The sequence below is a fragment of the Acomys minous genome (genome assembly GCF_964271855.1).
Source record: "Acomys minous genome assembly, chromosome: 1".
Taxonomy (NCBI): Eukaryota; Metazoa; Chordata; class Mammalia; order Rodentia; family Muridae; genus Acomys; species Acomys minous.
In genome coordinates this window covers 70,465,202-70,492,486 of record NC_140483.1, presented here as the reverse complement: position 1 = coordinate 70,492,486, position 27,285 = coordinate 70,465,202, and the positions used below count along the sequence as shown (strand labels likewise).

The 27,285-nt window shown below is 46.2% G+C and overlaps 1 protein-coding gene across 6 annotated transcripts in view; it reads left to right on the top strand.

Annotated features, from left to right (window-relative positions):
* CLASP1 (cytoplasmic linker associated protein 1) overlaps positions 1-27,285 on the top strand; it is a 220,730-nt gene that overhangs the window by 162,561 nt on the left and 30,884 nt on the right. For 4 of the 6 annotated variants that reach the window (XM_084774619.1, XM_084774618.1, XM_084774616.1 and 1 more), the window contains 7 exons: positions 309-372; positions 2,849-3,012; positions 6,638-6,716; positions 7,364-7,507; positions 11,719-11,862; positions 12,696-12,802; positions 25,520-25,670. In XM_084774619.1, the coding sequence (XP_084630745.1) occupies positions 309-372; positions 2,849-3,012; positions 6,638-6,716; positions 7,364-7,507; positions 11,719-11,862; positions 12,696-12,802; positions 25,520-25,670 (853 nt within the window). Of the gene's footprint in view, positions 1-308; positions 373-1,884; positions 1,965-2,848; positions 3,013-6,637; positions 6,717-7,363; positions 7,508-11,718; positions 11,863-12,695; positions 12,803-16,990; positions 17,108-25,519; positions 25,671-27,285 lie in introns of all 6 variants that reach the window. The other 2 variants (XM_084774615.1, XM_084774617.1) reach the window with 2 other exon arrangements.

Sequence of the window (27,285 nt, the reverse complement as noted above, 5' to 3'; positions counted from 1 at the left end):
CACACACACAAAGTTAGCCTAGCAGGTAGAAAGTAGACTTGGACTGAAGTAAGGAGACTTGGTTCATACCTGTCCACTTCCAGGTAACAGGTGGCAGGTGGCAGTCAGGTCTATTTCCTCAGCCTAAAATGAGACTAACACTATGGCTTTTAGAGTCTCAATTTCATCACAAATTAGATAAGATCATTCACTTGAGATAAGTTTTTTGATACATAACTAAAGGTAAAGGATTTTTAAAGCAAAACATATCTAAATGCACTGGAGACATTGCGTTTTAAACTCATTTATTTTTGTTTTTTGTTCTCTAGTCGAGTAGAACTGAAGAGACTTTGTGAGATTTTCACCCGAATGTTCGCAGACCCTCACAGCAAGGTAACCAGGCCTTATGTATATCCCATCTGCATGTCTGTGCAAAGTGTGCAACACACCCAGAATTGAGAGAGAATTCCCCACGAGTCTGTATTGACATCTTCCAGTGTGTAATTCTTGGGAACTCACATGGCTACCAATTTCAAATTAAGTGTGCCTCAAATAAGTAATGTCATGGAAGGAATCAGATGGACTCTTTTATTCAGTGAGCAGGCATTTTTGTCTGTCTCCTTTTAGCCATACAGTGTGCTAGGTTCTAGAATATTATATAGTGCATTAAAAAATGTTATTGTAGTAGGAAAATGTTATGTGATTACTTTGGTATCTGTATATACACACATCTATATTATTACTATATTAAATGTAGTATCTATTATTGCCTTTATTGTAAAACCAAGTTCAATGATTTCTCCTGATGGAATCTGGCTGTTCTAAGAACTTGCTGGATGGAGTTCTCCTAGATGCTACTTCTGCCTTCTGGCACACTAAGCTTGAGGACTATCTTTTCAACAAGAGAGTTCCTACTGAAGAAAAACTATAAAGAGGGTGGTCAAAGTCCTTTCGAGGACATCCCCTCCCCCATCTCTGTGTTTCTTTTTCTTAGAAAACACACCAGGGATAGCACTGAAAGGGGGACCTCTTTACAAAAGTTCTTGAGACCTAATAGTATTTTAAATAAATACTGTTGTTTAGAAAGAAGCTAGTAAGGGCTATTGATGTGAAGAAATGGAGAAATGATATCAGAGACAGACACTTGAGTGTATCTAGTGTCTTGTGTAGAGTAAACACTAGAAACACTAGAATGTGGAAATGGATAGAAACCAATTTCATTTTGGACAGGATTACACTAGTTTCCTGGTGAAGATGGTCTCTTCCATTGCTGGGAGAACAAAGCCTGTAATGGCCAGAGAATCCAGCAACTTGCTTTTCTTTCTTCTTTCCTATCCTTGCTTCCTCATAGGAATATCCATCCACCAACCTATCTGTTCACCCACTCATCAGTTCATCCATTCACTTATCCATCCATCATCCATCTGCCCGTCTGTCCATGCATTCATCCATCCATCTCTTCACACACCCACTCACCTACCTTCTGTTTATCTATCCACTCACCCACCCACTCATCCATCAACCTATCTATCTCTTCATCCATGTACCCACCCACCCAGTCGTTCAACATTTTCTGAATTCCTGTCATGAGCTACAAATATGGAGAAACAAGGCAAGACCCTTGCCCTGGAGGCACTCACAAGAGCACAGGGTGCTTCTCGCACTATGTCAGCCTGTCCTTCCAGAAAGAACATCGAAGGCATTAGTTTTAAAATCCCAAAAGACTATGTGAGCTTAAAGCCCACATAGACAACCAAAATCTAATCAAGTTTTTTCTCTATGGAAGAATTAAGCGCAATGCAATTGAAATCATAAGCATAATATAACTGGCAAGAGTTATACCATAAGGGATATCGTGTTAGACGGTTTCGCATTGACGAACTTTCTGTTACCCGTTACCTCTAGATTGCTGATTCAGAAGCAGAATGTGAGGATAAAGGAGGAAGTTTGTTTCCAACAGAAGGCTCTTGTCCAGTGAGTTGGAGGTCTCAGTTTAGTTGATATTCCTTAGCCACCTGAGCCAAGCTAGGAGTCCTACCCTTCAGAGCTCGTTGTCACTAGAGACCCCTGGTGGACAGTAGTCGCAGTGACAGAGTTGAGGAGATGTTGGGTGGGTGTGCCGGCAGAGCACCAGGGTTGGGGAGCCCAGTGCCACTTCCTTCCCTGAGACAGGCTTAGGGATATCTACTCCACTGTGCACTCTGGTACCTCACGTGGCAGCAGGAACTACACAGCGGGATGAGATTAGCAGGGGTGCTCAGGAGCTCCACTGATAATCCTATTCATAACATCTGAAATTGGCACACTTCAAAGTACTTGACAGAAGTCACTGGTTACAGAAACATGAAGAGGGTTTCTACCTCTTCACGTCCTGTAATGGTATGTGTTGGAGGCTAGGAAATAAGTCAGAATAGCATAAAATCAGGACAAGACACCACCACACCTGTGCCCTCCCCCCTAGAAATCCCTCCAAGATTAAACTCCAAAAAGTTTATTTCTCTCTGAACTGACAGTTACAGTTTATATTGAGGGAGAAGAACATATTTTATCAGTTTGTAGCCTTCTCAGAATTGTTAAAAGAAACTGCATGAAACTGGTATTACTTTGCTGTGGACTAACATGGAATTTGTTTTGTTGCATGGCCTGGTGTGCGGTGGAATTCACAACAGAGAGTAAGTGTCAACCACCCCCACACACGCTCCCACACCCTACCTTCCGTGGTCTGCTGTGCATTTGCCCCTGACCATTATTCACCTGCGTGACAAGACTGGGCTAGGCCAGCTTGGGGGTGGGGAAGCATCTGGAATGTTCTCGGGCTGTGGCGGAACCTTTGAGTACAGGGTGTGAAGTGTGTGGCCTCTTTGTGCAGGTTTTCAGTATGTTTTTGGAAACCCTCGTGGATTTTATAATCATTCATAAGGATGACTTGCAAGACTGGCTCTTTGTCCTCCTCACACAACTACTGAAGAAAATGGGAGCAGACTTACTTGGATCTGTGCAAGCGAAAGTTCAGAAGGCACTAGATGTCACCAGGTAAGCATCTGGGGTCTTGGCCATGGGTTTAGTCTTTGGTTTCTTGAGTTTTTTTGGTTGGATGTTGGTTTGCGGCGGCAAGGAGTTCAAGACAGGGTTTCTCTGTGTACACTAGGCTGGCCTGGGCTCACTTTGTAGACCAGGCTGGCCTCGAACTCATGGCGTTCTGCCTGCCTCTACCTCCCTGAGTGCTGGGATCAGGCATGCACCACCACTGTCTGGTGTATGGTTTAGCGTTTACTCAGTCCTCCCTTGCTAGTTCCCAAATTCTGGTTGACATGTCTCAACAGTCTAGGAGATAGCGTTGCCTATGTTATCTTTAAGTTGCCAACATTTTATGAGTGCCTGTGAAATATATAGAACTTTTTCCCTTTTTATGAAATATTTAGATTATTTATAATATTTGTTTATATCTTCTGAAGTTCTTATATTTTAATACTTTATAAATTTTTTTGTAATTTGCCTCAGAAATTTAGCAATATATGATATAGATATCTTGTTGCCCATAAACTGTCTAAATTGACAGTTCTGGGCCTAAAGAGGTGGTTCAGTTGGTAAAGTGCCATGCATGCATGAGGACCTGAGTTTAGATGCTAATGCCCTTTGTGCACTGGGGAAGTGGGGACAGCAGGATGCAGGGACTCGCTGATCAGTCAGTCTAACCTAATAATGAGCTCCTGGTTCAGTGAGAGACCATGTCTCAAAATATTAGGTGGCAAGTGATAGATGAAGGCACCTGATGTTGACTTCTGGTCTCTACATGCTCTTTGTGTACGTGTGTGTGTGTGTGTGTGTGTGTGTGTGTGTGTGTGTGTCTGTCTGTCTGTCTGTCTGTGTGTCTGTGTACATATGTGTGTGTGTGTGTGTGTGTGTGTGTGTGTGTGTGTGTGTGCATGCACACGCTATGCAATTGAAAGGCCTTAGCATGTCTGGACCAGAAGTGATCAGTCCATCTCAGAAGACACTTGCAATGATCTCACTGGTTTGGTAGAAAGTAGAGGATCTTTGAAAAGAACAAGCAAGTGACTCCCGGGCACTCGGAAGTCGTTACCAGGCACTGACTTTCCTAGAACCAAATTCTCACAAACTAGGATACATCCCAAGTCTATCCTGGGAAAATCATGGGATTTTCACAGCAAAGGAGCTCAGAGGTGACACAGGGTTTTATAAGTGAGAAACAGCCGCCCTGACTTGCCTAAGGTCACAATTGATATTGGTGCCAGAATTTCTGGCCTTCGATTCATTTGTCTGTCACCTGATTCCAGGCTTGCACTATAGGTTTGTGTCCTGGCCACCTACACCTTCTTGCTCAGTTATCATGTGTCATCCCGCCAGTGCACCCGTGCTTGCAGCTGCTACGTAACCAGCTGCCACAAGGGATTTGTGACTCTGCACTCTGACACCAGTGGACTTCTTAGCTTGCTTTCCTGTGCAATTTGCACAGATTTTCTAGTCATTTTGGAAGAACTAAGAGTAGCATACATTTTGATAAGGCTTCCAGTTTTTTCTTCCACTGGATGATTCACTTTAGCAGAACTGGGGACCAGTACTGTATGCCAGTGCCAGTAGGCCTTACAAAGGATTGGCCAGGGATCGACTTGGGTGGTCTGGTCTGATACAGCTGTACAAACAACCATGCAGGTAGGAAGGAGGGTAAGCGACGCGCTGACAGCTGTCACCCCTTGTGCCCTTACTAAAACAGGGATCCAATGTCCACAGACTTTATAAAAGGCCAAAAGCATAGATTTGGGTAACATATTTAAATATGTGTTTTTGGTACTGTAAAGACCAAACAACATATGTGTGAGTCAGATTTAGCCAAAGGGTCTTTCAACTTAGGTGAATTTCTATTTCTTTCTTTCTTGTTTTCTTTTCTTTTTTTGTTTTGTTTTGTCTTTGTTTTTATTTTGTTTTGGCTTTTGGTTTTATGGTTTTTTGGTTTGGGTTTTTATTTTTCGAGACAGGGTTTCTTTGTAGCCTTGGCTACAAAGCCAGACTTGCTTTGTAGACCAGGCTGGCCTCGAACTCACAGAGATCCACCTGCCTCTGCCTCCCTGAAAGCTGGGGTTACAGGCGAGTACCACCACCCCCACCTAACTCAGGTGAATTTATAAATGAAAGATTTATAAATGAAAAATTTATAAATTTTTTTGAATGGTGGGAATATTAAGATTATATTCCTAAATTTTGGCGATTAAGGAATACAATTGGCTGTTGTCCAGTGAGTTTCCTTCTTCCTCCCCACCACAGCCCCAGACACACACATTGGGAGGAAAGTAGGATTGTGATCTTTTGTCAGCTACTTTTCCTGATGTAAGAGTTCTAATCTGAAGCCAGGCAGATGGCAAAGAAGCAGAAACTGTTGGAAAGCTGTCCTGGCTCTGGTTCCAGAGGACACCGTGAAGCTTATCAGTGATTATCCACTGTGAGCAGCTCGCTCCCCTCTTGGGATCTGCCCTGGCTTCCTTCCCTCTAACTGTGCCTGACAACAGGCATTTCCTGCCTCAACACACAACATAGCTCCACCTGCTGGGTGCAGAAGCAGGAAAGGCTTTCACGTCTGGGGCTTGTTGACACTTAAGTAGAGACACTAAGGTGTACTTGTGCCAGAAGTGACCCTCTGTAGCTCCCAGCATATAAATAGATGTGAAAAATAAGGATGCCCTTGGGCCAGTTTTACTACTTTGCGGGCCAGGGGAATTCCAAGGCTTCAGATGCCCTGCCACTTGCCTTAAGTTTACTTTTTCCAATTATGTTTAAGACACTGGTTCGTGGTAATTCCCCTTTGTAGTTCTCTGGCACTGTTTCTTCTAATCTCTATGTCAGTCTTGGAACACTTGACAGCATTCGTCCTGTGTAGGAGTCAAACTTGCATCCCTTGTCACTGTCCCATACCTACATAGGGAGGCCAGGAGGAACAGTCTCATCACTCAGCTGCGATGAAGATGTTACAGCTCATTACCTCCCCATTATGCAGTTTTAAACTAGCAGCGGTGGGTGATTGCCACACTGTGGGAAAGGACTGGGGTTCCCTAGCCAGAAGCCCCCATGATCACTTGGTTGGATCAGAATGCACGGTGACTGTGAGACGTGGGCATAGTCACAGGCTTGAGGCAAGAAAGGGGCTCCTTGGACCCGAGGTGTCCGTGTGAGCCCTAGCTAGGTAGAGAATTCCCCAACATCATACGGGCATGCTTCTGTGGTGACTGCAAGAGGGGCACTTGCACATACAGGACCAGGGGATGCCTGCTGAGCTTCCACAGAGTGAGCTGTCACCAGCCTAGGGCAGATGGAAAGATGGCATCTGGGAGTCAGCACTTCTCCAATAAGCAGTGTTCAGAAAGGAGAGGAGAAGGCAGGAGGCTTCCTGGCATCCTCTGTCTAGTCTTCAGGTTTAAAGTAGCTGCTCGAAGTGACCTGTGTTCCTTTTACTAAGTTTTCTATATAGAAATATTAATTTAATATTTATATAAACTGAAAAGTACTATTCATAAAAACATGAATGTACTTTTGTATATATTAATCGACAGCAGGATGCTGTGTATATTTTAATGTTCCTTTTCTGTAATAATTATTTTTGCAATAAATTTCTTTAAAAATAGACTTGCTTTTGTTTTTATCCCAGGGACTCCTTTCCATTTGATCAACAATTCAACATTCTGATGAGATTCATTGTGGATCAGACTCAAACTCCAAACCTCAAGGTCAGTGTCTGTCCCTGCGGTTCAGCACCTCCCACTCAGAGTTACTCTTCTAGCTCCCTTTCCCCCTGTGCCTCGGTCAGAGACTGAAGTGACTAGCAGCATCTCTGCTCAGTGCTCTGTGGCATGTTCTCGTTTCTCCTGGTCCCGAAGGGCTAGCTCCTTGGGTAGGCAGATACCTAGCACTTTCAGCATGCCAAAACCATGCCCAGCTCAGTTAGAATATTTTATGGTAACACTCTCTAAGACGGGTAGGAAGCCACACCTGTAAGGACCGGACAGCTCAGTCATGGTATAATACAGAGGAAGGATGCTGTATGTGCCCGCATGCAGTCCAGTCCCTGCACACTGACTTTCCTTGATGCTCTAGGATGGTGCTCATAGGTAGTAGCTCTTTCCTTCTGTGATCAAAAACCAATGGAGAAACTGGGGCAGAGGATGAGCTGAGGGATGGGAGTTGCCTCTCAGGACCCTGCCCAGAATGTTTCACAGAGCTGGCTGCGGAGCTGAGCTTGGCCTCCTGGCCAGTGAGAACCTACTCTTTAAGAATCTCAGGGTATGGATATAGAGGAGGCTTGTCAGTCCGTGCACAAACTGGATGGGGCGGGGCAGAGGGTTGCGCCTCACATTTACAGTCATTGCCCTCTCAGGTCAAAGTCGCAATCCTGAAATACATCGAGTCTCTGGCCCGACAAATGGACCCCACAGATTTTGTAAACTCCAGCGAAACAAGACTTGCTGTTTCTCGGATCATAACGTGGACTACAGAACCAAAGAGTTCAGACGTGAGAAAGGTGCGTTCACAGAGCTGAAGCAAGGCTGTAGGCTCTTCCTGGGCATGCATAGGTAGATGCGCACCGCCCCATACCCACATACCTGTGTCACCGAGGCCGTGCCGCTACTGCCCTGCTCTGCCCGTCTCTAGTCTGATGGACCAACCTTTGTGATGACAAAGCTCTTGGAGTTATATGTCCACTAGTGATGTCTGATGAGGGAGGGGCAGATCTGGGGCTCACTAGCTGCAAAGGTACCTGGGAGTGAAACGTTTGCTAAGACCCAACAGACTCCTGACTTCAGAGAGAACCAAATCCACCCTAAAGTACACCCTTTTTGATTTGGGAAGTAAAATGGGGTTCAGGTAAAACTCAAATCACCAGCGTGAATCCATGCACATATGTTGTGCTGTATGTGGCCAGAGGCCAACCACAGGTATCGTCCTTTGTCTCTCTCTACCTTAATTTTCAGTCTGAAGCTCATCAACTCAAGCAGGTTGGCTGAACAATGGGCTTCAGGGACTGCTGCTCCTTCCTCTCAGGCCCGATGGACATGAGCCACTGTGCTTACACCACACTCATCTGCATGCAGGCCCCCTGCGTGGACAGCAGGCGCTTCACTGACTTATAGTTCTGACTTTTTTTTTTTTTTGACACCTAACACCAAGTCTTTTTTTTTTTTAATTGTTTTAGTAGTTCACAGCTACTTTCTTTCAAAAAACGCCACCTAGAGAGGCATGCAACAGCGGCGCACAGGCCGCCGTTCTCTTAGTAGGTAGTAGTCCACTTCACAGCAATGTAAAGTATTCATTGACACATGCAGGACATAGAACCGCCCACAAACTCCCGTGAGTCATACATCATTGCTGTAGCTGTTCCCTTTCTCTTCCTGGCAGCGTTACAGCCTCTGCTGGAGTTTCACATGTTGCACGTGGCTGCTGTTGCCTTTTGTTTCATAGAAAAGCTTTGTGAGCTGGTTGCATCATTCAATAGAATGCTTGCTTCAGAGGCACAAGGACCATCTCCAGAACCCATGGGAAAAAACAGGCACTAGGGGGCTGGAGAGATGGATCAGAGCTTAAGAACACTGGCTGTTCTTCCAAAGGTCCTGAGTTCAATTCCCAGCAACCACATGGTGGTTCACAACCATCTACAATGAGATCTGGTGCCCTCTTCTGGCCTGAAGGCTCACAGCAGGCAAAATACTGTATAAATAATAAACTAATAATTCTTTAAACCAACAAATAAAAACCAGCCACTGTAGCAAAAATGGATACTTCCGGTGTACACTCGCTTTGACAGCTTCCCAACAGGGTTCGTCCCTCTGCCATCCAGGCCCCTTCCTCCACCTCCCAGCTGGAAGATCACATCTGGATGGGCAGTCAGGATTGCTTACGAGTGGACTCCAACTGCTGTACCCCTCCAGGGTGAAGTTCAGACATTTCCCTGAAGGGCCGTGTCTCAGTTGGGGTCTCTGTTGCCTAACCTAAAAACTAAGGAAGAGTTGATGGCGAACTTAACCACTGCTGTGTCTCACGTCTCCCCGTGACCTCTGATTGCCCTTCGTGGCACAGAGGCAAGATTGCACCTCCTCCCAGGAAAGATGGTGATTAAGACGGGAACCCAGCGCCGGGTGGTGGTGGCGCACGCCTTTAATCCCAGCACTTGGGAGGCAGAGGCAGGCAGATCGCTGTGAGTTCGAGGCCAGCCTGGTCTACAAAGTGAGTCCAGGACTGCCAAGGCTACACAGAGAAACCCTGTCTTGGAAAAAAAAAAAAAAAGACAGGAACCCAGCAAAGCTCTGGTGCTGAGGTCTCACTGCCCCAACTCCTGGCTCAGGGGCCTCGGCCTTGCTGATGCTTGCCTCTCTCTGAGCCTAATGCACCCTCCCCTCTTCTGCTCACCAGTCCCAGCGTCAGCGTAGTCGAGCAGGGGAAGATGTCTCTAGTAGGTCAGTTCCCACCTGCTCTGGGCCTGGAGGAGGAAACTTGGAAGAAGGTTGTAAACAGGTAGCCTGAGCCCATGGACTAATTCCAAGCACACCCTCTTCCCTCCTATACGTTGTCCATGCCAGGTCACCCTGGGGATGCCACTGAGAATTTCCATTAATATAACGGCTTGTGTCCCTGTGTGCCTGTTGGTGTTGCTGTTGGTGTTGTGATTAACCACCTTCCCAGTGAAATGGTTTCCAACTGTATCTCGCTACCATATTTAACAGAATAGCAAGGGGAGAAAGATACAATTACAAATATCTAGGGCTTAGGAGGCCACCTTCTCCTGAGCTGTACACACGGAACTAGCCAACCTAGCCTGCTTGGCAAGCTCCAGCCCTCTGAGTGATGCTATCCAGAAAACAAGGTGGGCAGCACATGAGAAAAATTACACACACACACACACACACACACACACACACACACACAGAGAGAGAGAGAGAGAGAGAGAGAGAGAGAGAAATTTTCATAATGTCTTATCTTCAGTGGCTTTGTAAAGCAGTTTTACTGTTCTCAGTAAATGAGAAAACTGTGTCCTTCCCTCTCCCCACATCAGAAGTTTTTACAGCTGAGTAGTATCAACACAGAAACATCTGTCGAGGTCTAATTTATGTCCTGCCTGCTTAGAAGGCGTTCTTCGTTCTGTAGGGTGTCCTGGTACCAGGCACATGATGGTCCTAGGAGTTCTCAACGGACAGTGAGATTTGAAGAAACTTCCCCCCCCCCCCCCCGCAAAGTCTACTAGAAGGGAGCAAATGAGAATCAGTCTTAACATTCCACTTGACCTTTAAATTGCCCAGACCTTAATAACGTCTACATTTTTCTATTAGAAAAAGTAAGCAAGGGGCTGGGGAGATGGTTCAGTGGGCAAAATCCTTGCTATGTAAACATGAGGGCCTGAGTTCAAATCCCCAGCACCCATGTGAAAAAGCTAGGTATGGCAGCACATGCACAGCAAGTCCCCAGAGCCCATCAGCCAGCCAGCCTAACCAAGTCAGTGACAAGCTAAGTGACGTGAGAAACAGTAGAGGAGCACACCCACTGCCAACCTCTGGTTCCAGAAATGTATCACACACTCACTCACTCACTCACTCACTCAGTCACTCAGTATGTGTGTATTTTAATTTTAGCATTGCGATTATTTGAGGAAAGGGTAGTAAGTTAGAGTTTAAAGGTCTTATTGTGCACTTCCTTCCCTCAGATAAATATAATAATATAATTCATATTAAATAGGCAAGCGTTTGCACATTGTAGGGCTACAGGCCTCCCATTCTTAAAGATTCTTTTTTTTTTTTTTTTTTTGGTTTTTCGAGACAGGGTCTCTCTGTGTAGCCTTGACTGTCCTGGACTCACTTTGTAGACCAGGCTGGCCTCTAACTCACAGCAATCCGCCTGCCTCTGCCTCCCGAGTGCTGGGATTAAAGGCGTGCGTCACCACGCCCGGCTTTAAAGATTTTTTTTTTTACATATAATAAGCTCAGGACCAACCTGAGGCTCTGTCTCCAAAATGAAGAGTGAGAATTTATACAGGTTTTAGGATTTTACAGTTTCCAGGTGCCATTTTGTACACGTCAAACCTGAGTGTTCGCACTTCCTTGTTGCGGTGACAGCATGCTTGTGTTTTCTCTCGCTGAAGTTCCAGGCTCCTGCCTCGCCATGTGATTTTTCTGCATGTGTGTGGGGTTTTCCTAACATCCAATGACAGGATTTAGCAGTCGCAAGTTCATTTGCACGCTCTTTGCAGTCAGTTTTGTTAGACAAACCACCTAACAGTGAGTGCCTTCGTCTGTTGTTAAGCAGATGGGTTTAGTTGAAGCTAAAATCAGGAAAGTATGTTTTAGCATAGTACAACCAGCAGTGATGTTTCTCACATGTAGCAGTAGTACTTCAGCCAAGCTGGGCATGGTGGCGCACAGCTGTAATCCCAGCACTCAGGGAGGCAGAGGCAGGTGGATAGCTATAAGTTTGAGGCCAGCCTGATCTACGAAGCGAGTCCAGGACAGCCAGGACTATGTAGAGAAACCCTGTCTCAAAAAAGACAAACAAACAACAATGTCTAGTTTCTTAGTCAAGCAGTGGGGTATAAACCCAGCAGTGGTTTGTCTGGCAACTTCCTCTGCCCAGGGTGATGTCATTTTCTCTAGGTTTCAATTACACAAAAACGCTCTCCTTCTGAAACATTATGAGTGCCAGTCTGTTAATGTGGTGTGCGGACATCTTAGCCTTGGCTTCTTTTTCCAGGCAGCACAGATTGTGCTCATCTCTCTGTTTGAATTGAACACCCCCGAATTTACCATGCTACTTGGTGCCTTGCCAAAAACATTCCAGGATGGTGCCACCAAACTCCTGCATAACCACCTCAAGAACTCCAGTAACACCGGTGTGGTAAGTGCCCTCCCTGCTGGTGGTTTGCTCATGACTTCCAAGTGACCCTCACCTAGCTGCCAGGAGGATGGACAGCCAGCCTCCTTGTTCTCTGTTAATAGCCTGTGAGCCTACAGAGGTTGGGGGTTCTTTCTGATCTTGCCATATGCTCTGGAAGGAAATGGGCTTGGTAGTCACACGTGGCCTTTTTCCTAGGGTAAGGTTGTGGAGTCACTTAAATATTTACTAAGTTGTGATAGTCTTCATTCATTCTTTAAATCTGTAATGATAGAAATGTGTAAATGTGTATATTGCTCTAGCATAGCTCTATTAGTGCCTTTTCTCATTGTGCGGACAAGAGGAACTGAAGAGGATCTGTTTTAGCTCACAGCTTCAGGGTGGGTCAGTCATAACAGGAGGGCAACGCCGCAGCAGTGTGGAGTAGCTCGGGTCACACAGCATCTGCAGCTGAGAAACGGAGAGAGTAGTGATCGCTCGTTCGCTCACTGGTGGTCAGCTTGCTCTCTTACTCAGTCTGACACTCCAGCCCATGGGACTCAGGAGATCTTCACATTAATTGATCCAGCCTTGAATGCCTCTCACAGTCTGGTCCAGTAATTCTGGGTCTTGTCAGATTAGCAGTCAGTATCCGCCACCACAAGCTGGCAGTGGCCGTTAAGCTCCAGGAGTTCCCACAGAGCAGTTATCCAGCCAAGCTCATAACTTGGGGGCACAGGAGCATTGTCATTGTGGGCAGACCCCACCTATCTCCAGGAGGTTAAGAAACAAAGGGATGAGGGCTTGGACTTCCAGGAAAACCCTTGGATAATGGTGCTTATACTCCTTTGCCCCAGGGATCTCCAAGCAATACAATTGGCCGGACGCCTTCCCGACACCCCAGCAGCAGGACCAGCCCCCTAACCTCACCCACCAACTGTTCCCATGGGGGACTATCTCCAAGGTAAGCTCATTCCACAGAAGTGAAAAGACGAAAGGGCCCCATTTTTTGTACAGCCTGGTGTACGCTTAAGCTTGCTAACAGTGCTAGGAGTCAGGGGCGTGGGTTCCGGTCCTCCCTCCACTTGTAACTGTGGTCTTTGGCTGTTAACTCCTGTGCTACAGTGAGCCATCCATACTCCGTGTTCTCTGTAGTCTGCCAGCTCTCAACGCTGAGCCCTCATAGATTTTAAAACTGAGGGTCACATGAACTCCTGAGAGAGGTCTCCAGCTGTTCTCTAAGACATGGCGAGCCCTAATGGTGTTTATATATTGTCTATAAACCCTTTAGAGTCTACACTAAGCCTTGTGTAGTTTTCCAGTCAGGGGTCACTGCAGGCCTGCCTGCCTGTGTAAAGCAGATGCTGATCTGAAAGACAGTGGCTGGGGACCTGGGCATCACAGGGTTTAGTATGTGCACACTCCTGTTAGGACCGTGCACAGTGTGGCCTTATAGAGTGTGGGTGCCTAATTTCTTCTTTTTGAGATAGGGCCGGCTATGTAGTCCTGGTTGGCCTGGAATATTCTGTATGTATCTTGCCTCAGCCTCCAGGCTGCTGAAATGGCAGTCATACGCCACCATGCCCAACATTGGCGAGAGTGCTCTGCCTCAGGACTGTTAGAAGTCTGCAGACTTTGATGACTCCTTCACATGGGTTAGCATTACCTGGCCCCTCAGGGTGTGCTGGCTCTGTGGAGCCACAAGTATCGTGGACCAGCAAGGGCCACAGTGCTGTATTTTATTATGAGAAGTCAAGGTCTTTGGTCTATGAGAACCTAAGAGACTTTTGTCTGAAAGGCAGTCACAAAGTCTTAAAATTCACAGAGAATATTCCAAATGTACATTTTCCTGGTAAAGGTTTCCATCTGCTGGAAATATGTCCATAGTTTTGTTTTTGCCCTTTGTTTTGGTTTTCATTTTGAGACAGGGTCTCATTTAGCCCAGGCTGACTCAGACTGTGTAGCAGGAGATAGCCTTGATCCTGTGCTACTACTTTGCCAGTGCTGGGGTTTACAGGCATGTGAGACCAAGCGAGGTACACTAGTGCTTTTAAACGTCACTTTTTATGAAGTCCTTTCTTACCACTAGAGTCCTTGTCAGGCCCCAGTTATACTATCAGTGTCACAAAGGAAATCTGTATTTCCTCCTGGGGAAAGCATGTGTTCTATAAGCCGTCACTGCACCATGCTGTTTTCGTATTACTTTGTATGTGCTCTAGTATCAAGTAATATCTGTACTGTCAGATCAATACTTGATCTTCAATACCAAGTCTGATGTTACATCTCCAGATCCGATCTGTGTTGTCAGTATTTCAGCACGTTGTTAGAATTAGACTTTCGTGACCAGAAACTGATGAAAGCATGTCTGCCCTTCCCACAGTGTGACTGAGTGCTAAGATCTCTCAAGTACACGGCTTATCCTGAGCGGCCAGGGTCCAGTGCAGACAGCAAAAACCTTGTGGAAGATGCACATTCTCTATAAATTGTTGCTTTGTCGAAGTATGATGCTTTGTAGTCTTAATTGGGAAGTCTTTTAGCTATTGCATTATTAGGTAATAAGAAAAGATTATACTTCAAATTAAGTATTTATTACTTTTTAAAAATGCCTTGGTTTAAAAAAAAAATTGGGTGGGTGTGCTAGTAAATTCCATCAAAGAACTTGATCTCTAAATCATTAAAAATGTCCACTAACAGCCTGGAAAGATGGCTTAGCTGTTAAGGGCAAGGCTCACAACCAAAATGTGGACAATAAAATTTTCCGTTAACTCTTAACCATAGCCTTTTAAACTCTTAGGTGAAAGAAATGAAGAGATTCATTTTCAATATCAGAAGTTCTGGCTGTGGCCAGAACATTTTTTCTTGCGGCCAAATCTTTAGGGAATTACTTAGTGTAGTTCTAGAGTAAGCACGAGGGTTGAATAGCGTGCCGCAGCTCTCTGGGCAATAAGCGCACGGTGAAGCCTCCACCGTGTTTCTCCACAGTGCCCTTAAAGCATCATCTTGACTGTTCTCTTTTTATTATTCTGAAGGTAGAAAAATAAGACCAGCTGTTGGTTCTTCTCATTCTGAGCATCACGATGAACTAGGATTTTTTTTTCTTTAGTGCAAAAGTTCTGTGATTTGATCATAGTGATAAGGGACTGTTTAAAAGTGGCAGTGATCTAATTTGATGGTAGCTATAGATTTCTCTGGTGAGAAAGTTCATCAACCCAATAGTATCAGAGATGCCTACAGGCTAAGACTTTGATTCCTGATTAGCGTGTGAGAGAGGGATGGTTGCCAGCTCTTCCCAACTAATGAACAAGTTTGACGTGATGTGTGAGCACAGATTATGTTTCATCACCGTCTAACAAATGCTCATTTTACCCATTATGACTTTGTGGTAGAGAAGGAGTTGGAGTTGCAAGTGTCCGGCCTTTTGCTCCAATCTGGTATGTGCTCCTGCTGAGCATGTCCTAGAACAGCGTGGAACACATGGTCACCTCTGGGTGCCCTGGCAAGGCTGCCCTACAGATGGTGCTTGCATTTCTCCTGGCTGAGTGGCATAGCTTCTGTAGACTGTGGCAAGGGTTCATAGCAAGCCCAGCCCACGCACTCCTGTAACGCCTCTGTTCCCCCTGTGCCAACCCCAGCCCCGACTGTGACTTGAAAAAGGACTTTAGACCCTGCACCGCAATAACCCCTCATCTCCAGGCTATATTTTCCCAACAGAATGGGTTCTGTGACCCTCCTCAGGGACGCTAACACCTAGTGACAGCTGCTGGGACAGCTGGTGGGCACTGAAGGTGATGATGGCTCAGTGGGTAAACCACTTGCCTTGCAATCATGAGGGTCTGAGTTCAGTCCTCAGAACCCATTTAATTTTCTTTTTAAAGGCTAGGCACAGTGGAGTGCACTTGTATTCCCAGCAGTAATGAGATGACAGATGAAGACAAATTCATTCCCAGAATGTACACGCAGGCTAACCTACCTAACCTACTTGATGAAGTTCCAGGCTTGGGGGTATCTAATGTTAAAAACAAAACAAAACAAAACAAAACAAAAACAAAAACAAAAACAAAAAAGAAAAAGAAAAAAGGAAAGAAATAAAGAAGGCACTTGAGTATGGTTGCCCCCTGAGCTTGCCCTCTGACCTCCATACAGTCATGTGTGTATAAGCTGTGCTGCAGGAGGCAGGATGCTGTGGGCTCTGTCCTGTGTTTTCGCTCCATCCTCTGGACTTGAAGCAGTAGTTAGAACTTTCCCTCGGGGCCTCTGCACGCCCAGGCCAGGTACCAGGCAATTAGATACCTGAGTTCCCAGATGCATTTTATTTAGTTTCCTATGGGAGATAGAGAAGCAGAGGAATGCAATTTCATTTCCTCCTCCGCGCTGTCAGCTGAAACTTACTGCCCCAGGCTACCCACCCTCCAGTGGCACTCTGTCCTCTGAACTCTTACAAGATCCCCAGCTCAGGAGCACTGTCTATCCCTGGAGTGCCCAGTCACTATAGAGTGTGGTCTGGGAGGGCCTCTCTGCTTCTGTCCCACTTGAATTAAGTCTCGATAGCGCCACCTCTGGTTGTGTCTGAGATAACCACTAAGGGTAACCTGAGCATCTCAGTTTCTCTAAGTGCTTCTAGCCCAGGCAGGCAGGGACACCCTCTCACAGGTATGTACACAGCTACACTTGGGATCTCAGTTGACTCTTAGTGCAGTGGGCTTAGCTCATGGTTGGGAAAGAAAAAGATAAAACCAGTCTTACCTCCGGAGCAAACTGTAAAATGAACCTGTTCTTTTACCCCAACCCCTCTGTGTAGGAAGTACCAAATTTTGCTCCAGCTAATTTGAATGAGACTTTGTGGGCTAGAGAGATGGCTCAGTGGTTAAGAGCACTGACTGCTCTTCCAGAGGTCCTGAGTTCAATTCCCAGCAACCATATGGTGGCTCACAACCATCTATAATGTGATCTGATGCCCTCTTCTGGCCTGCAGGTGTACATGCAGGCAGAGCATTGCATATATAATAATAAATAAATCTTTAAAATAAAATAAAGAGAGACTTTGTCAGGAAAGACAAGTCCTGGAGACACTCGGATAGAGGTCTTCCTCTCCTCCCCTCCCCTTTGCTTCTGTGTTTTTCTCTCTCTGATTTTCCTCTTCTGATCACTGCAGTCGGTTGTGGGGTTGGAGTGCCGATGGGCTATCGAAGCCCCCACCTTCCTTTTCTCAGCCTAACTCCATTCCCACCGCTCCCTCCCACAAGACTCTCAGGCGCTCTTACTCTCCCAGGTAACATGCTACCTGTTAAATTTGTTCAGGATGTCACAATATTATTGTGTTTCCAAGGTTGCCCTGGGTCTTTTGGAAAGCCTCTGAGCTCCTCTGGCGTGATTCCTGCCTCCATTTAGAAGAGCAGGAATGGGATATGGGAAAGATGTGTGAGCAGGAACAGGCTCTGGAGCCAGGCCACTGCTCTGTCTCAGGGACAATGACTCCTTAGCCACCCAACCAGATTTGTCACAGTTCCTCTCAGGGGCTGTTTGTCCTAGCATAGCTTCAGGGCACATCATGATGTCCAGGTGGGCAGTGGTGGGTTCAGCTTCCTTAATGTGAGCCCCAGGTGCCGAAGAGTTCTGCTAAGGGTCAGGTAAGCCCTGTGCGCTCCACAAGTTGCTGTCACTGTTGCAAATGTACAAACAGTCCTACTTTGTTTCTATACTGTTTGACAGCAACCAGACAGAAAGCCCTAAGACGTGGTACCTTAGCTTGCTTTGTACTACTGTGATAAACCACCATGACCAAATCAGCTGAGGGAGGAAAGGCTTTGTTTCCACTTACAGACTGTAGTCCACCTTTGTGAGACACCAGGGCAGGAGCCCTCCCACATCAGTCATTAATCAAGAAAATGCCCTACAAGCAATGTGATGGATGCATTTTCTCAAATGAGGGTCCTCTTCCCAGATAATCCTAGCTTAAGTCAACAAACAAAAACCAAAACAACAACAAGCCCCAGGCTAGGTTGCTTCATGGTCCCTTTTCCCTAAAGATGCTCTTCCAAGGGCTGAAGCTATAGTTGTCAGAGCTCCTTACCTGTGTGAGACCCTGGGTTCAGCTTCTAGCACTGCCAGACAGAGAAATGCACTAATTAGGAAAGATGCCCTACTTTCAGACAGGACACTGTTTGTCCCTAGCAAGCAGCCACTGCTGATGGGAAGTGAAGCTGTCTGATGCTATCTGAGTGACCTTGTTACCCGTCCTCTGTCAATTTAAAAAATAGTTATGTTTGTGATCCCAAGAAAGTTCTATATATTCCCTGAGCTGCCTGTTCCAGTCTCTTGGATACTGTCCTAAGGATCCAAAGCTGAAAGTGTGCCTTTCCTGGAAGCCTGTCATTGCATGGGCAGAACACAGGAAGCCCAGATGTCACTGTGCCCTGTGAGAGTATATACCCAACTGTGTGAAAGGATAAGAGTTTTAAGAAAAGAGCGTGGTGGCACATGCCTTTAATCCCAGCACTTGGGAGGCAGAGGCAGGATCACTGAGAGTTCAAGGACAGCCTGGTCTACAAAGCAAGTCCAGGACAGCCAAGGCTACACAGAAAAACCCTGTCTTGGGAAAAAAAAAGAATTTTAAGAAAAGAAAGAAAGCCAGAGGACGAGCAGAGCGTGGTGGCTCACACCTGTAACCCCAGCACTTAGCAGAGGCAGGCCAATCTCTGTAAGTTCAAGACCAAGTCTACAAAGTGAGTCCCGGATAGCCAGGTCTACAGTGAGAAACCTGTCTTGAAAAAACAAAAGCAAAGAACAAAACAAAACAACCCCCCCCCAAAAAAATACAAACAAAAAATGAAGCAAAAAAAGAAAGAAAACCAAACAGCTTGTAAGGTAAAGATATTTGCTACCCATCACTGACAACCTGGGTTCAATCCCTCAGGACCTATATGGTAGAAACAAAAATGGACTTTTTTTCAAGTTATCCCCTACCTTGGCATTCAAGCTGTGGCATGTGCATGTGTGCCCACAGATATGCACACAAGCATGATACTAGATTTTAAGAATCTAAAAAGCAAACCTAGAAAACAATACACAGCAGCCATGGGTTTCTGTGATACTGTGATAGCTAATGCACAGACCTGTATCTAGTTTTGAATGATAACTGCACTTGTCACTGTTTTGTGAGGTTACCCCTGTCACCCAGTGTGACTCTGCTTCAGTGACTCTCCCCCAGCATCCTGCCCTCATGGCCTCCCACACAGGGAGCCTCGCTCCACTCATCTTCCAGCTGGTCATCGAGATTGACCCCTCCAGATGTCCAGAGGACATCCCTCTCCAGAATCCTCTTTCCCGTGTGCAGAGTAACATCACTCTAACTCACTAGTTAGACAGTAAGGCATATGTACACCGTGCGGTGTGGCTTGGTAGTAGTTTACCTAGCAGGCAGTAGGCCCCTGGTTCAAGGCCCAGCATTGAGCGTCGGGGGAAAGATATAAGTTGCTTTTGGTAAGCATCTGAGGGAGAGAAAGCTGACTAGAAGAAGGTTAAGGGGGGCTAGAGAGATGGCTCAGAGGTTAAGAGCACTGGCTGCTCTTCCAAAGGTCCTGAGTTCAATTTCCAGCAACTACATGGTGGCTCCCAGCCATTTATACTGAGATCTGGTACCTTCTTCTGGTGTTCAGGCACACATGAAGGTGAAACATTGTATATATAATAAATAAATAAATCTTAGAAAAAAGAAAGAAAGGGAGAAAAGGGTTAAGGAGACGTAATAGACCCTATTGATTTCCTAACAGAACTATTCTCTTTCTCTGTACCTGGTATTCTCAGCTTCAAAGGGACAGGAAAGAGAGGTCCAGAAAGCAGACTTCATCTCTCCCCATTTGATTTCTTTTTGGCATCCTGAGCCAGTGTCCCTTCCTACCTACCATCTGGTTCTCCACAGGGCAGTCACTGCCCTGCAGTAGGGGACATGCTTAGGTTAGTGACTGTTGCTTGACTGACTCACTCTTCCTAATCTAAGAGGTGAGGAAGCCCCTCGGTCTAATCAGAAAGTTTGCAGGTGACAAAGGCCAGGTCTTTAGCCCAGAAGATTATGTCCTAAGGTTGTCTCTAAGTTCAAATGGGGTACCTTGTGTCACATGCAGGCTCACCTCACCAGCCCCTTCACAGTCCTCCTGAGTCACCCCTCAGGCCTCAGAGGTGGGGGCAGGGGAGAGTTTCCGTCCTAGCACCTACCTCAGGTGGCTCACAAAGCCTGTAACACTAGCTGTGAGGAGCTGACACCTGCTCTGGCCTCTGTGAGTGTCTGTGTGAACATGCCCACACACACGTGCACATGCATACCAAAAAGAAATCATTTTTAAAAATAGATTTAGGCTTGTTTGACCAATCTACTTCCTGATGACAACCTCACTGGGAAATTCTTCTTTTTTTCCTTAAGAAGTGAAGGCACAGTTGCAAATGCCTGTAATCCCAGCACTCAGGGAGACAAAGGCAGGCAGATTGCTGTGAGTTTGAGGCCAACCTGGTCTACAAAGTGAGTCCAAGACAGAGAAAACCTATCTCTAAAAGCCACCCCCCCAAAAAAGTGAAGGCTTAAAGAGTATTGATCTGAAAAAAGGCAAATCCTTAGACAGCATAGAAAAAGCAAAAAAGGAGAAGGATGCCCATCACTAGAAAGCAGATGTCTCTCGCACCTAAAACTCATGGTTTCAGCCTCATTCTGAGGAGCATTTGAAGAAGCAGTCCTCAGGGAATGGCTTAGTGGGGTGTGGACATGCACACTGCTCCCAGCTTGGCAGCTGGAGTTGGCGCCTCTCTGGAAAAGGAGAAGGGAAAACAGCAGCCTGCAGAGCCTTTATTTTCTTATCAAGAGGCTATTGTGATGGTGCAGCCATTTGAACTGAAATGAAATATTTTAAGGGGTTGAAAATCATGGGGTGAATTTATCTCAAAGGCAGATTCTCTGAAGCAACACATGGAAAATAATATTGTGACATCCCTTAAAGACTGAACGTTCTCCAGACCACTTCTTGTCCATCCATCACTCTTTCAATTTTTTTAATTTTTTTTTTTTTGCATGGGCTATGCTATTATCTTTGGTTGTTGTGATTAAAAGTATTTAAGGCATTCTTTTACATCTTGTATATATATTTTTATTTGAGCCACAATACTCAGTCTCTCTATAAAAATAATGTACTGGTCAGATGTATAAACGCTCCTGTGGAGAAGCTGCTGTTGCAGAGTGCCTAGAAAAGGGACATGGAACTCCCTCCTGTCTACTTTCAACACTACTGGAGAGTCGCCTTGGGGACAGCCTGTGAACTCAGAAGGCCTGGAATCCTTGAGTTCTGCCCAGTCTAAATTTTAATTTGACTTCTCATGGGTATGCACATTGCGTTTCAGCTGTACATGTGTTCCGGGCTCGTGTCTCTCTTCGTTGGGTGCAAGGCCAGTCTTTGAGTTGGCATATGTTGTCTGAGCTGTCCTAACACGGCTAGGATACATGCTCTCTTCCATTTATCAGGAAAGAAGGATTCTGTCTGGCCCCGTGAGAGTGGGCTTAGAGCTGTTGCTGTAGCCAGTGTTAGAAAATACTTGGATCATTACATCCTCCAGCGAGCAGAGATCTGCCTCTGCTATGACACATTCCGAGGGAGGAGCTTAGTAGATTCTGGTTGTTTTTAACTTAGAGGAAATGTACTTCTTGCGCAATGCATGGCTTGGCAGTGTTGCCCTTAGGACTCCATCTCATGGTCAGTGGACACCTTGTTACTTTATTTCTCTCTGTGAGGAACTAACAATGCTTCTTGTCTCTGTACAGCCGAGGGCTGTTGCAGTGTTGAGAACATCCGCTAGCTCAGGACTTTCTGTAAGTGAGTTAGCTTACAGCATCTTGTCTTTTCTTGAATACAGCGTTAGTTACTTTTGCTATGATGAAATATAACCAGGGAACTTGAGGAGAGAAGAGTTAATTTGGGCTTACGGTTTCAGGGGGATCCTGGTAGGGAGGCTTAGCGGCAGCCAGGCCCAGGTGGCAGGCATGGTTGCAGGACGCTGAGAGCTTCAAAGTAGAAGCATAAATCAGAGCAAACAAACTATGATGAGACCATAAACTCTCAAAGCCCCCTTTACCCCTCTCCCCTACCCTGCCCCCCCCCCACGTACATCCTTCGACAAGGACATACCTCCTAAACCCCCCAAAACAGTGCCATCACTTGGGGACAAAATGGTCAAACATCAGTGCTTATGTGGGACATTCTTATTCAGACTACTAAATTCTACTTCCTGGCCCCCAATAGGCTTATAGGCATGTAATGATACAAAATTTTATTTAGTCCCACTTCAAAAGTTCCCAGATTCGAAAACCCCAAAGTCTCTCCTGAGACTCTAGACAATCTCCTAACTGTAACTCCCTTTAATCAAAAGGCAATTTACAGTTTTCCAATATATAATGGCACAGAAGAGACATTACCACTCCAGCAGGAGGGATGGGGCATAGTCAGGAGATGCTGGACCCAAAGAAAACTGAAACCCAGCGGAGCAAGCGCTGAACCCTCTAGCTCCATGTGCAATGTCTGGGGCTTTCATCCCAGCACTCGGGAGGCAGAGGCAGGCAGATCACTGAGTTCAAGGCCAGCCTAGTCTACAAAGTGAGTCCAGGACAGACAAGGCTACATAGAGAAACCCTGTCTCGAAAAACCAGAAAAAAAAAAGGCTCAGATGGCTCTGCACCTCTGGCTTTGCTGCCTGGGCTGCCTGTCTCTTCCTTAGGCTGCTCTTACTTTCTGTGACTAGCTTTATATAGCAGGTGTCTCATGACTTACATCTCCAGCATCTTTGGGCCTCCACTGTTAACAGACTTCACTTTCACAGCTTTACAAAATGGCATCTCCTAGCCTCTTGCCCTCTCCCGGGGACTCCTCCCCACCATGTGTTGTCTGTCCTCAGTGGTTCTCTGAAACCGAAGGAAGAATCTACGGCCCTCTCCATCTTGCATCCTTCATCCCTCTAAAGGCAGGACCGCATGGACAGCCCTCCCAACCTCCGCCCAGAAGTGCAATTCAGTTGCTTTTTAGAAGCTGAAAATTCCGTGGGCGCTCTTTGACAGCTTAGAAGCTCGGCTGGGTGGGCTCTTGCCTGAGGACCCCTTACCTTTGTTCCGGTGCAGAGCAGGCCTCTCCTTACCTGCTGGTCTCCCGAGCCGCCTACAGCCCCTCTGTTAGCTAGTGCTCATCTTGACTACACAACATGGAGCATCTTACTGCTCTTTTCTCTGCGCGCTGTAGTTTCTATTTCTCTCTGCCCCACTTGTCCATTTTCCTTGCAGACTATTTCAGTAACAACCATGCTACAGGTTCAGTGTTATCCTGCCTTGAAATTTCCTCCACCAAAGAAACTAATCCATTACTTTTAAATTTAGCTTCAGGCAGGTTCGTAGGTCCAGGGCAGCCAGATCCTTTGCCAAAACATCACAGGGAAGGTCTCTAGCGCAGTCCTAACACCGTCGCCCTCTGCAGGCCACAGTGCCCTCAACACCGCTGGCTCTTCTGAGACCATGAATCATTTGTAGCTCAAATTTCCAAAGTCTTCCACACAACCGCATGGCGGGGCCCTTCACAGCCCGGTCTCTGTGTTAGGATTCTTCTGATCTAAGATGAGATGCCATGACCAAGGGAAAGTCTAGAAAAAAGGTTATTTGAGTTTACAGTTCAGAAGGTAAGAGTCCCTTATGCCAGGGAGGCATAGCAGCAGGGGATCTGGGGGGAGGGGCAGGAAGAGGAAGCAAGGATCCTACACAGAGAGCATACTGGAAGGTAGCAAGGCTTTTACATCAAAGCCCACACCCAGTGACCTACTTCCTCCAGCAAGGCCACACCTCCTACGAGTGTCACCATCTAAGGAACAAGTATTGAACTATCAGCGCCTGTAGGAGACAGTCAAACTTAAACTGTTCCAAATGCTTTCCGCTTTTTTAAATTTAAATTTATTTCTAAAAATTTATTCACTTGCTGGATGGAGAGCTGGCTCAGAGGTTAAGAGCACTGTCTGTTCTTCCAAAGGTCCTGAGTTCAGTTCCCAGCAAGCACTTGGTGGTTCACAAACATCTACAATGAGATTGGTGCCCTCTTCTGGGGTGCAGGCACACTTGCAGGCAGAACACTGTATACATAATAAATAAATAAATAAATATTTTTAAATTTTGTATTCACTTTACATCCCAATCCTTGTCCCCTCCCTCAACTCCTCCCTCATCTCCTCCTGGCCCCACCCTCCCTGTTCCCACCTATGCCCCTCCCCTAGTCCTCAGAGAGTGGGAGCCCTCCTCCCCTACCAACTGACCCCAGCCTATCAAGTCTCATGAGGACTGCCTGCATCCTCTTCCTCTTGTGGCCTGGTAAGGCACCCCACTAGGGAGAAGTGATCAAAGTACAGGCAACAGAGTCCATGGCAGGTACAGCCCCTGCTGCTTTTACTAGGGGGCCCCTATGGAGACTGAGCTGCCTGTCAGCTACATCTGAGCAGGGGGCCTAGGTCCTCTCCACGCATGGTTGCATGGTTCTTTTTAGTGCATCCGTCTCTGCAGGCCCGCCCTGAGCCCAGATTTGTTGGCTCTGTTGGTCTTGTGGAGCTCCTGTCCCCTCTCCAAGTGCTTTCTAAAAACGAGCAATGTTTAAGCTAAAGCTGGTTTGTTTGTTTAAACTGTCCTTACTGATTGTCCCACCATGCTTTTCTTTCATTCTTGTCTACCCATCCTGTGCTTTTTTTTTTTTTAACTTTTTCAGTAAGAAGAGGTATGGATGTTTTTTCTCAGGACCCTCTCTGTGCAGCACCCTTTTCATGCATCTAAAGAACACTTGTTGACAAACGGCAGGACACTAGAGGCTTTGCTTCTTCCTTTTTTCTTTCTTAAGAGCACTTCTGCTTCATGCTTTACTATTATTAGAGTCTCAAAGGATGGCAATTGGCATCGCTTTTCCATAGGGAACAAGTACTGTTCTTAGATGCTCGTCCAGGAGGTGCCTCGTCTCTTTAAGATCTACTCTAATAAAAGAATCCACCATCCCAGCAAGCTCCTGGGTTGGACCACGTGGGAGTTGGCGCCCCAGGACCCGGCGAGGGCAGATCTTACTAGGTTGGACCACGTGGAAGTCGGAGCCCCAGGGCCCAGTGAGAGCAGATCTTACTTCAAATCCCAAGCTGGTGGGTTTGAAGTGAGGCCTTGTTTGTTTCTCTGAACTGGGTTCTGGTGTGCATAGCCTGGCCCTGTGAAGAGGTTTGCTTTACTCGTCAGAAGTCTCTAATTCTAGCTTATTTCCATGTGCCTGCTCCTCTAGGGTTTGTACATTTGAGACCAGTTACAACCAAACTACCTTTTGTAAATCTTCAAGCTAAGAAAGTTACTTTTTCCACCTTCATTACCTTGTGCATTCAGTCACCAATGTCACTCCTGAGTTCTTACATTCTTGTGGTCTTGTTGTTTTCACTGGTTCCTCAGTTCTGGTGTAATGTGTCTGGGGCCAGCTTGACATGGAAGGTGGCCAGTAGCAGTGCCCTGACAAGAGCTGTCCCCTTTTTGTTCCAACTAACCAAAATCCCCAGATACAATGAGTCTTACTTTAAGTTATTAATTCATCTAGGCCTGTGTCTTGGTTTTATGTCCATGCCTCCGTTTTTCAAAAGAGTACACTTTTCTAAATGACAGCATGCTGGACTATGACACCGAGAACCTGAACGCTGAAGAAATCTACAGCTCTTTGCGTGGAGTTACAGAAGCTATCGAAAAGTTCAGCTTCCGCAGCCAGGAGGATCTAAATGAGCCAATTAAGCGAGATGGCAAGAAGGATGGTGACATTGTGAGTATTGGGGGCCAGTGGACAACTATATGCCAGTTAAGTAGCAGTGACTTGAGTCTTTCCCACAGTGAACTCCCTGGTGACAGTGTTCTCTCCTCTGGTGCTAAAATAATAGGTGGACATTTCAGAAGAGTGCTTCTCCACTCTGTCCCTTTGTCTTTACATGTTTTCATTCCTGTGATATATTAAACTAGTCAGTCTGGGGCTGGAGAGAAGCTTAGTAAAGTGCTTGTCATACAAGCGTGGAGGCCTGACTGCATCCCCAGAACCACAGCAAAAAAACTTGGTGTCGGGTGTGGGGGTGGGGTGGTGGTGCACGCCTTTCAGTCCCAGCAATTGGGAGGCAGAAGCAAGCAGATCTCTGGGTTTGAGGCCAGCCTGGTCCATAGAATGAAAGCTTGGCATGTTGGAATATGGCTGAGAGCCCAGCTCTAGGGAGGCTGACCCTAGAGCAGCAGTTTTCAGCCTGGAGATCAAATAACCCTTTTGGGGGAGGAGGTATCACAGACCATCCTGCATATCAAATATTTACATTTCAATTCACAATAGTAGCAAAATTACAGTTATGAAGTAGCAACAAAAATAATTTTATGATCAGAAGTAAGTACAACACGAGGAACTGTATTAAAGGCCACAGCATTAGGAAGGTTGAGAAGCAACTGCCCTTGAGGAAAAGAAGTTAACAAAAAGGCCAGAAGTCTCCTGGGCTTGTGAGTCTGAGAAGGAGAAGAAAATGAGCAGCAAGCGTGCTGTAACCATGATCAGAACATGGTAGACTTAACTATGGGTGTGGATGCATGGCAGGGCCCGTGGTTCAACTAAGCAAACTTAGAAACCAGTGGTTTTAGGAGTTTAGGTCAATGACTAAGGCCAGGGTAGAGGCTTGAGAGGCACTGAAAGAGTGAATGTTGGCATTCCCCCACTTTCCACTCTCACCAAGTTGTTTTGGTCATGGTGCTTTCTCACTGCAACAGAAATCCAAAAATAAGACAGAGTGGAAAAGGTTTATTTCATTTTACAATGTAAGTCAATCATTGAGGAAAGCCAAGACAAGAAACTGGAAACAAAAACTGGAGTAGAGACCACAGAGGAACACTACTAGAATCTTCCCGAAGCTTTTTTTGTTGTTTGTTAGTTTTGTCTCCCCCGCCCCAGAGACAGAGTTTCTAATTGTGAAAGCCCTGGCTGTCCCAGAATTCACTCTGTAGACCAAGCTGGCCTCAAATTTAGAGATCTACCTGTCTCTGCCTCCTGAGTGCTGGGATCAAAGGCATGAGTCACTGCCACCCAGCCCCATGACTTTCTTACACAACCCAGGACTACCTGTCACGGGGTGGCACCACTTGATCAATCATTAATCAAGGAAATGCCCTACAGACTTGCCCACAGCCCAGTCTGACAGAGGAAGTTCCCCAGCCGAGCTTCCCATTTCCCATGCGTTGCCCGTCGGTATCAGGGGGACAAACACTAACCAATGCAGACACATTTCAGCTAAGCTGAGCTTGCCAAGACGGCAAAGATGCAAAGCAGAGCTGGTGGGCGATGGCTCACACAAGAAATGACAGTGTGGAAAATGTTAGGGTGGGAAAGGGTCAAGCAATTACAGAAGTGCAGC